The 10,852-nt window shown below is 33.2% G+C and overlaps 1 protein-coding gene across 2 annotated transcripts in view; it reads right to left on the bottom strand.

Annotated features, from left to right (window-relative positions):
* Positions 1 to 10,852, bottom strand: part of FANCM (Fanconi anemia, complementation group M) — a 58,651-nt gene that overhangs the window by 43,962 nt on the left and 3,837 nt on the right. Inside the window, exons 3-8 of one of the 2 annotated variants that reach the window (XM_004682103.2) lie at positions 9,991 to 10,068; positions 6,720 to 6,878; positions 5,291 to 5,422; positions 2,583 to 2,715; positions 2,030 to 2,155; positions 1,533 to 1,616 (exon numbers count right to left, since the gene is read on the bottom strand). In XM_004682103.2, coding sequence (XP_004682160.1) covers positions 1,533 to 1,616; positions 2,030 to 2,155; positions 2,583 to 2,715; positions 5,291 to 5,422; positions 6,720 to 6,878; positions 9,991 to 10,068 — 712 coding nt within the window. The remainder of the gene's footprint in view (positions 1 to 1,532; positions 1,617 to 2,029; positions 2,156 to 2,582; positions 2,716 to 5,290; positions 5,423 to 6,719; positions 6,879 to 9,990; positions 10,069 to 10,852) is intronic. The other variant, XM_012724418.1, reaches the window with a different exon arrangement.

Raw genomic sequence — 10,852 nt, forward strand, 5'->3', positions numbered from 1 at the left:
AAAAAAAAAAATGTGCAAAATGATGTGAAAATAAACTTTGTAATAAAAAAAAAGTTGAAGTTTAAAGTAAGTTAACTAAAACTGGAAAAGGTTATGTCAAAATCATTTAGAGTTTGCTAATGGAGGAGGCAGGGAAAACCAAATTCTCATATTAATTCATTTTACACCATCATGATAGTTTTTCATAATTTCTTGTTCTAATTTAACTGAAATTTTCTTGCTGATACATTCTTTAGGAGCCATGGTTACAGTTTAGTATATTTTATACAATTCAAAAACAACCACTTGTGTGAAAGGATACATAAAGGTCAAGGAAAAAATTTCTTTATTTCACTAAAAAATAATTGTGAACCTGTGTCAATCAATAGAATAAATGTATCTGTGATTGGCTTGTATGCTGACAATTATTCCAAAGCCTTACCCACAAATGTTCTACCCACATGGACTAGTTGGTGGTAACTGTGACTATTAAATGATAAAATGATTCATATTTTAACAGGAAGGATTCATCATTACAACGGTGATTACTATAGATAAAATAGCCCCTACCATTCTTATAAGAGTCAATTCACTTATCTAATGTCTACGCATTTCCACATAGATATCTCAAAAGCAGCTTAACATTTGTTCTTTATCTTTTACATTGTTTTTTGCTCATAAAATCAATCCACAAACATATACACACACAAACAATTCCTTTGTCCCTTACACCCTAAGTACAATTATAAACTTGTTTACACATTCAAAATATATCTAGACTCTGTAACCACTTCTCAGCACCTCCACTACTAATAACTTGGTAAAAACCACCTTACATTATTACCTTCCTAAAATATTTCAGTAGCCTGCTACCTGGTTCTTATCTGCTCTCTAGAAAACCACCAAAGATCTTTTAGAAATGTAAGGCAGATCATGTCACTCTATTATTCTTAATGACTCTGTAATGGTTTCACAAAACACAATCATCCATAGAATAAAAACAATCCTAACTTGGCCTACAAGCTCTACCAACATTATCTGGCCCCTGGCCACCCTCTACACCATATCACATTACTCCTGCTACATTGTTTTGTTTAATGAGCCTTAATCATACACTACTGCCTTAGGGCCTTAAGAGTCTTCCAATCTCTCTGCCTGGAATGTTCCTTCCAAGAAATTCACAAGGTTTGCTCCCTCATTTGTATCAAGTAGAACATCACCTAGCAGTCTGAACATCACTCTACAAGCAGGTTTTTGTCCACCACCCTACATGAAATGGCACTTCTTCATGAATATTTTCTATCATTATAGCTTTACAAGCTGATATACTGCATTAATAGCCCCAGACTCCTTTTTTTCCCACCTACCTTATATTTTACATTCCCACCATTTCCCTTAGTGCTGTCCTCCCAAATTTTCAGAGCTTTTTCCCTTTCATTATCCAGAGTACCAAAAAGCCCATCTCCATAAAAAGTATTAGGACAAATCAAAAATTAGAATTTTAGCTCTTTCAATAACATGACCTTACCTTCAAACTACTAAATACTACCTACCATTCCACGACTTGAAGTGCTCAACAACAACTTCTTCTAATTTCTTTAACTTTGGATGACTATAGAAAAATTTATCTTTATCGCCTGCAAAGAAAAAAAAAATTTTATTTTTCCATATTCAATGACACTAATGTAACTGATCTTTTTCAGGCTTTGTTAAAACTTTTTTTTTTTAATTTAATGTCATTTAGAGAATCTAAACAAGAATCAGCAACAAAGAAGAAAGAGGAAAATTCATATACAGTTAAGTTATAAATCAGGTTTTAGTAGTTCTGAGAATTTTTACTATCAGTAGCAGTAACATGTAGCATGCATTTGAAGCTTACAAACTGCTTGAAAATATAGTTACCCTAACTTAGAAAATGTTTAAGCATACTAGGTTTGTTCCTACAAAAATGTAAATTAATTATAGACAAACAAGTGAATCAGGGAAGAAAATTTCAAAATGACACCCTGATGACAATAAACAACATAAAATTTTATAAAAGAAACCAGACCTTTTGGGATAGTAGAAATGCCACCTGCAGAAGCACTGCGTGTATGTACAAACATGCGCTCCAGATGATTATATAGTTTCATGAACTCTTCATTTCGGCTAAGTTCATTTTTTGCCCGAGTCATTCCTACAGAAATTAGAAAGAGGTTTTTCAAATAAATGCATTCAATAGGAAAACTAATTGAATTTATTAAAAAGAAATAAAGTTTTAATAAGGCATCAAATTTTTCAAATGTAAATATGAAAAGCAACAACTTTTCCAGTCCTACTTATGCATTATGTATATTAATAAATGGCTTGCTTTTTTTCCCTAGCATTTATGAAAAGTTCATAGAAAACACAGGGTTCAGTTCACATTGCTTGATGTCACATTAAGAGCCCATCCCCGGGCCCCCCTGCTGGCCCAGGGGTCTCAGCACTATCACTTCTTACATAACTATTTCACTGCCTTTTAAAGTAAAATTTTTACATAACCCATGCTATTCAAAATATCTTCAACTAAAATAATGTCATTATTATATCATTATTTCTTTAAATAATTCCATATAACTTACCTTTACTTCCATCCATAATTCCACAAAGGAATAAATATAATGATCTCATTCCCATTTGCTGCAGTAATTCATAACCATGATATAAACTAATACAAATCGCAAATTCTCCCTCAATTATGCCTTGTTGTATTCCCTAGAAGAACAAACATATATCAAGTTAATCACAAAAAGAAATGAAGATATCTTTTTCAATAAATTTAATGGTTCTATTAATCATAGGATATTGCTATGAAAAGGTATCAATGTATTTGCCATATAAAGTCTGCTTTTTTTCCCTTATTCAACAGGAAACTTACATTTTAAAGAGATTAAATAAAAGGGGAAATACTGACCTTTCCTGGTGGCACAGTGGGTTGAAGCACAGCACTAAAAAGCTAAAGCAACTTCCACAGGAGTTCCATCCCTGCCTGCCCCGGAAGTGATCCACATGGCCGGCAGACCTCTCCTGGCCTGCCCGCTGCTCCCCTCAACAGTGTACTTTGGTGATCTGCCTGTTCGTTCCCCACTCTGTCTCTGGTGAGTCCTCTCATCGCCCCTGCACCTCTGGCCTGTACCCCAGTTCTATATGAATAATCTTTAAAAAGATTAAAAAGGGGGAAATATTTATCATACACAGCTCCTCTTATTAGCAGTATATAAATGCTTTTATTCTCTCAAAACGATTTACAAGCACTATAGGTCTAGCACTAAACTAGGTATTTGGGATATAATGGAAAATAACTCAGATATCCTCATAAATGTTACATGCATAAAGACAAATGGATATAATCAGACAGTTTAACTAACATAGATACAACACCAATTATATCTGCCATAAAACAGCTGACACTGAGAACCATAGTTCTAAGCACATGCCTCATACAAACTCACTTAATCTTCTTATGTATGAGGTAAATACTATTAAAACCATTTAGAGGTAAAAAAAAAAAATCTGTAGAGCCAATATTTGAACCCAGAAAATTAGGCCCGGAGTTCTTGTGCTTTTAACCACTAGACTCAAAGAAAAGTGAAATACACTTTCTTCTTATGTGAATATGCAACAGATGTATTGAGATAATAGAATAGTTTCAAAAGGAGACCATTGAGAATGTATTCTAATCATTTACCTTTATTCAAAAGACTATTTAGTCTTATGTTTTTAGTAGTATTAAACATTAGTGAAAATCATATATAATGTTTCCAAAATAGTAAAAAGTGTCCTAAAGTGGCACCCTAATCACTAAAGTATAAAACCACCTTTCTGTAAAATATAAACTCTTATCAGTAAGATCAATTTCAACAGCTTTAGATTACCTACTTAAAATTTCAATGAATCTTTAATTCCTACCGGAAATTAAAACATTTCTTGAAATTTAGCATAATACAGTGTAATTTCATAGAAAGTTTCTGTGAGTAGAAAACACTGGGTAAAGTCCACACTGCTTGATGATGTCACATTAAAAAACACCCTCGTCTTAATTTGTTCAAAAACAAATTAAGGAGGCCTCCTTGGTGATTTAGGTGTTAAGTCTCAGCACTATCACTGCTACAGCCTGAGTTTAATCCCCAAACCAGGGAGCCAATTCACATATAGTGCAATTGATCTCTCCTGTCTTGCCCACTGCTCCCCTCAGCAGTATATTTCAGTACATCTGCCTGTTCTGCTCCCCACTCTGTCTCTGGTGAAGCCTCTCGCCACCCCTGAGCCTCTGGCCTGTACCCCAGTTCTGTATGCACAAATAAAAAAAAATATTAAAAATGACACTTTCTCAAACCTCAGTTTCAAGAGGTAAGATAAAGGCTCTAGATCTAAAAAGTTAATTATAATCTACCCTATCATGGCCCTTTGACTAAGTCACATATAAAAAATTAAAATACCAATTATTTATTAAAAGCTACAAGAGAGGCCCTCCCTGGTGGTGCAGCGGGTTAAAGCACAGCACTGAGAATCTGAAGCCACTTCCGCATGAGTTCGATTCCCGCCTGCCCCGGAGGTGACCACATGGTGTGGCAGACCTCTCCTGACCCACCCGCTGCTCCCCTCAGCAGTGTACTTCGTCGATCTGCCTGTTCTGTTCCCCTCTCTGTCTCTGGTGAAGCCTCTCACCGCCCCTGAGCCTCTGGCCTGTACCCCAGTTCTGTATGCACAAATAAATAAATCTGTAAAAAAAAAAAAAAAAAAAGCTACAAGAGAGTCTCCCTAGTGGCCCATGGGATAAGTCTCAGGGTTACCATCATGTGGTCAAAGCAGCCTGGTTCCATCCCCGGGCAGGGAGTTAACCCACATGGTGCAAAAGATCTCTCCTATCTTGCTCAGTGTTCCCCTCAGTTTTTCTATGTATTATGTAAACAAAAATATTACAATAAAGGAATAATTATTTTTTTAATATTAGAAGATAAATTTATTTTAATTCAAATTATTGAAGGGCGTTCTTGCTAGATTTTTTTCATGCTTCCATAGATTATAGAAACCATAAGTTAATGGTTTGGCTAAGTTAACTTAACCATTAACCATTCCTCTTATGTGAATATGCAACAGATATATTGAGATGATAGAATAGTTTCAAAAGGAGATCATTGAGAATGTATTCTAACCATTACCTTTATTCAAAAGACTACTTAGTCCTTTGAACTCTTAAGTTAATTAATACCAAAAAACAATCATTATTTACATTTCATTCTGGCTGTAGGTAAAGCTTTGTAGTCAAAATGTGTTTTAAAAGACTTACCACAATATTAGGAGATGGGTTTTTCCTAAACTGATCTCTTGCTAAAATTATCTGGTATTTTGTTAGATTAGGGATATCTCTTCTCATCAAAATATTTCTCTGAATCAAGGAACTGGCAAATGCTTCCAAGATCTGTAAATTTCAAAGAAATTTAGTTTAAGCTAGTTTTATTAAAGAGTTTTTAGCAAATACAATAATTTTCCTCACTTAGAACAAGAATTACATATTAGATATGTCTTAAAATAAAATTTTAAGTAAACAGAAAAGGAAAGTAAATGTAATTAGGAAGTACTTGGGATTTATCCCCATATAACAGAGTCAATATAAGCAATTATTAGACTTAACTAATAAAGTGGACAGAGTCACTTTAAATAGTCACTTTTAATATGTCTATTACGAGAGGTTCTGAGGACACCCCAGTTACAGGAAATAACAGACACAAGGTTAAGATTGATGACTAAATGAAAACACCCAGATGAACACCTACTACACCAATGCATAATTAAATTTTACCTAATATAGTCCAAATAGAACTATTTTAGTACATTTCCCCTCTTTTTCAGCTTTGCTAATCACACTGCCTAAACACCTATAAAAATATCAACAAAATTATAATTATACATGTGATTATACAAATTATAATTTTTATTCTTGTAAAGTATAATAACGACAAGTTAGTTAGTATTAAATAGATAATTACTGAGATGTCATACCTTAAATTAGTAGTGTTGAGACTTCTGTTACAAATCATAAAAATAAAAAAACAAGTCATAGTCCTACAGAAAGAACTTCTCTTTCAGAAAGAAATTAAAGATGTAATAATAGATGAATATTTTTGCTATCATTTCTTGCATAAAAAATGACTTTCAAACATTATAGATTAATGATTTTTTTTCACTCATGATTCTGATTCTGTGGGTAAGAATTCAAGATCACTGGTTGGAGCTAGGTGAAGTCACATGACAGAAACACTGAGCATACCAAGTGTTGAATGCATACAGTTCTTGGCTTTTAAATACCATTCTTACATAAAGGAAAGAATAATATCTTAAATAATGACAGATTCCATGACTGGGACACAAAAAATATTTAATGTGTAGAAAATATCTTGTGATGCCAGAGAGTTAGGGAGAGCTTAAAAAAGGAAAGAGATGCAGACACCATCTTAAAGGACTACCCAATGGTCAATGTTTGAATAATTTATGCAATAAAATGAACAACAGCACTTGACTGTAACCCACAGGGAAAAAATATCCATAGTCTTTATTGATATAAATATTGGAATAAATAAATGGGGGAAAGAAAAAAAATAATTATAGAAAAATTAAAATTAGAAAGTGTAAAAGGAAAGAAGAAATAATAATTAGGCAAACATCACAGAAATTATTGTTGCAGGCAAGAACTAACACTGTAGGAAAAAGTGGTTTACCTGGGTATATGCCTTTTGGATGGCTGCAAGCTCTTCACCAAGAGGAACAACCAACTTTTCAACACTTCTTTCATGAGAGTAAGGCAAAATATCTGGAGAATCTTCAGCGCGAAGTTCTATCTGCCCAATTAGCAGGTTAGTAACAACTTGTTGCACAGCCTACATCAAAAGCAATTAAGTATGATATTACAAGTTAAATTTTTTCAGCTTAAGTCACTAACAAATAAAACCAGTAAAATTTCAAAACATTAGAATATTTAATAGTTTAAAAAATGTTATATTAGAAGTGACACAGTGACACATAAAGATTTTGAAACATCGCTTCCACAGTCCTTCTGAAGTGAAAGAACAAAGCACTGAAAACTTTAAGACACTACTTCAAAAATTGAAGAACAACAACAAAAAATGGAGATAGCCAATGCTCAAAGATTTAAAGATTTAACATTACTAAAATTTTATCTAATTAAATGAATATATATGTGTGTGTATACATGTGTATGTATATCTGTGTAAGTGTATACACACATACACACACACAACAAAGCCTATAAAATTCCACTAAAAATGGTGTTTTTCAGAAAAGTAGAACAAAAAAAAATCATAAAATTTATTTGAAATTATGAAAGACCCTGAATAGCCAAAACAACACTAAGGAAAAATATAAAAATGAAGATATCATGCCCCTTGGCTTAAAATTATACTACCAAGATACAGTGATCAAAAGAACACAGTATTGGAATAAAAACAGACACACAGATCAATGGAACAGAATTGAGAGTCCAGAAATAAACCCAAAGTAATTTAGGAAAAAGGAGCAAAGAATAAACAATGCAGAAAGGAAAGTCTCTTTAATAAATGATGTTGGGAAAAATGAGCCACATGCAAAAGAAAGAAATTGGACCACTATTTCACAGCATAAAAAAAAAAATTAATACTCTAAGTATTAAAGACTTAAATATAATACATGAAACCATAAAATACATAGAAAACCAGATGATAAGCTCTTTGACATCAGCCTTAGTGATACCTTTGTGGATGTATCTACAACTGCTCAGGAAATAAGAGCGAAAGTAAACAAGTGGGATTACTTCAAATTTTTAAAATTCTGTACAGTGAGGCCCTCCTTGGTTGCACAGCAGGTTAAAGCACAGCACTGAAAGCTAGCCACAGTAGCTTCAGTGTGAGTTCGATCACCTGCCCCAGAGGTGATCCACAAGGCATGGCAGCTGCTCCCCTCAGCAGTGTATTTCGTCAATTTGCCTGTTCTGCTCCCTACTCTGTCTCTGGTGAATCCTCTCACCACCCATACACCTCTGGTCTGTACCGCAATTCTTCATGCATAAATAAACCTTTTAAAAAAATTTCATACAGTAAAAAGAAACCATAGTTTCAAATGAAAATAGTACGTACTGCATGGAAAAGACACTTTTAAATCATATCACATAAGGAGTTAATATCCATTTATCATGAACTCATAAAATTCAATAACAAAATAATATGCAACCTGATTAAAAAGATGGGCAGAAAATATGAATAGGTGTTGTACAAAGATACAATATTGTCATTAGGCACATAAAAGATGTTCTTCATCTTTTACTCTTACTGAAAAGCAAATCAAAACCACAATATCACTTTGCACAAGAAGTAAGTAAGTTTTGGTGAAGATCTAGAGGAAAAAACAGAATCTAATACATTATTCATAGGAATGTAAAATGATGCAAGCGCTATAGAAAGAATGGCTTCCTCCCTCTTTCCATTTACAAATCTCCATTGTGAAAAATGTTTTTCTCACTGTAACTGCAAGCTACTTTGAGACTATGAAAATATTATATTTTAGCGTCCCATGATTGTTCTTGCTTACAATTATTTCTTACAATTATTTGCCTAATCACTGTCTTCTCTTTCTCTTAAATCTTTATATGTTAATATCTTCTGTTATGGGTTCTTCTAAACAAGACACTTTCCAATATAGAGTTGCCTCCAAAAATTGAAAAGAGAAATAACATGTAACCTAGATACCCCATTTCTGTGTATTTATCCGAAGCATGCAAAAGCACTTCAAAGACATAAACGTGATCTATGTTCATCACAACATTATTTGCTGAAGCCAAAAGTTTAAACAACCTAAGGACTCATGAACAAATGAGTAGATAAAGGCAATATGGTATAAATACACAATAAAATATTATGCAGCCATAAAAAGGTAAAATCCTGACATCTGCAACATGTATAGACTTAAAAGGTATTATACTAAGTGAAATCTCAGACACAGAAACACTGTAATTTCACTCATGTGGTAAATAAACAAATGAATGAATAAACCAAACAAAACAAAACTCAAAAAATAGTTAACAAAAGGAAAAGAAAAGCAGGACAGGTAAACTGGATGCAGTGAATTAATTGAAACAGAATATTTACAGAGTCTCAAAATATCTTGCCCATAAACAATAATTACAATGAGGAAAACACTACTTTTATAGTGGAGAACCCAGGAAGGCAGCACTTTAACCAAGTCTAGGTTAATAGCACCAGTAAGACAAAGCAACATTATGTTTTCTCTGATACAATGTTCTGAGGAAAGTACAGCCTCACTTCCAGGGTATTCTTGCCAAAAATGTGTAACCTCATTCCAATTGTGAGAAAACTTCCAGACAAACCCAAACTGAGGCATATTCCACAAAATAAATGGCACTTATTCTTCAAAAATATCATGTCAGTGAAGACCAAAAAATAAACACTAGGAACTGTCTAAACAGGAGACAGGAAACCAAAAGCAAGATAGGATTCTAGATTGGTCCCTAGAGCAGAAAAGGACAATGGTGGGAAAACTGGCAAAACTGATCTGCAGATCAATTACTAGCCTAGTATTAATGTTAATTACCCAGAGCATTTTACTGTGATTGTATGAAATGTTAACATAAGGGAAAGCTGAGTAAAGGCTATATAGAAACTTCAGTTTTTGCAAATTTTCTGGAGGTTTAAAGTTACTTCAAAATAAAAATCAGAACTCAAAACAAGAACAATTTAAAAAACACTTCTGTTATTCAAAAAAAATAGTACTTTCAATAAACAGCTCTAGGTGATTCGTATACAATGAAGTCAGAAAACTACCAGTAAGTAAAACTTCTATAATCATAAAAGATAAGGTTGGTATGTTGTAGGAAATGGTGTAGTCCTAATGTGGAACTAAATATTAAAATGGAAAATTGGTCTAGCCATATACAAGAGTTATTTTCACAAATGTTAATAGGTGGAAAGACATTTTACTTACCTTCATATCACTTCCAGGTGTAGCACTTAGAGCCAAGATTCTAAAGTGATTTGTATATTTGACTAGTTCTCTTACAACCTTAAAAAAAATAATAAAAAGAAACCTTAATTTCACCAAATCAATTCACAAACATTGTCTTGTTTGTAATATATAAAAGCACTATTAAGCTATTATGTTTGGTACACTATCATTATTCCTTATTCAAAGCACTAGTAAAATAGTAGATAAAAATATTATTAGACATATATGAAGAGCAAATGACTTAGCGTTATATGCTATACCAGTCAAAAAAATCTTAGGATTTCTTCTATATGTAGACTTCCAATATTAAGGCCTAATACAGAGGCAAATCAAAATATTCCGAGGGTTAATTCAAGGGCAATTGAAAAAAAGTCCACTCTCTATTACATTGTCACAGTGTAGATTGATGGCTATATGATTCACACACATATTTGCCAGACTGATTAATCATAACACCAAGAATAGAATAAAAGATTAAACACAGTATAAAATTATATTTGTAAAGGAAGAAATTATTTTAGGAAAGATTTTAGTGAAGTTAGATATCAAATGGAACTCAATCTTTAAATTTATTCATAAAAATAAGGCTACAAATCTGAAGAATTACTTCTTAAGTGTAATATTTTCTATCTTGTTTAGAGAAGTGAAGGCTCAAAATAATAAAAAAAAATTCTATTAAGAAAGAGAATATGGCCCTTCCTGGTGGCACAGCGGGTTAAAGCACTGCAGTAAGAAGCTTAAGCCACTTCCGCATGAGTTCCATTCCTGCCTGCCCCAGAGGAGATCCACATGGCGTGGCAGACCTCTCCTGACCTGCCCACTGCTCCCCTCAGCAGTGTAT

Source organism: Condylura cristata, unplaced genomic scaffold, assembly GCF_000260355.1.
Source record: "Condylura cristata isolate star-nosed mole 26May11 unplaced genomic scaffold, ConCri1.0 scaffold00013, whole genome shotgun sequence".
Classification (NCBI taxonomy): Eukaryota; Metazoa; Chordata; class Mammalia; order Eulipotyphla; family Talpidae; genus Condylura; species Condylura cristata.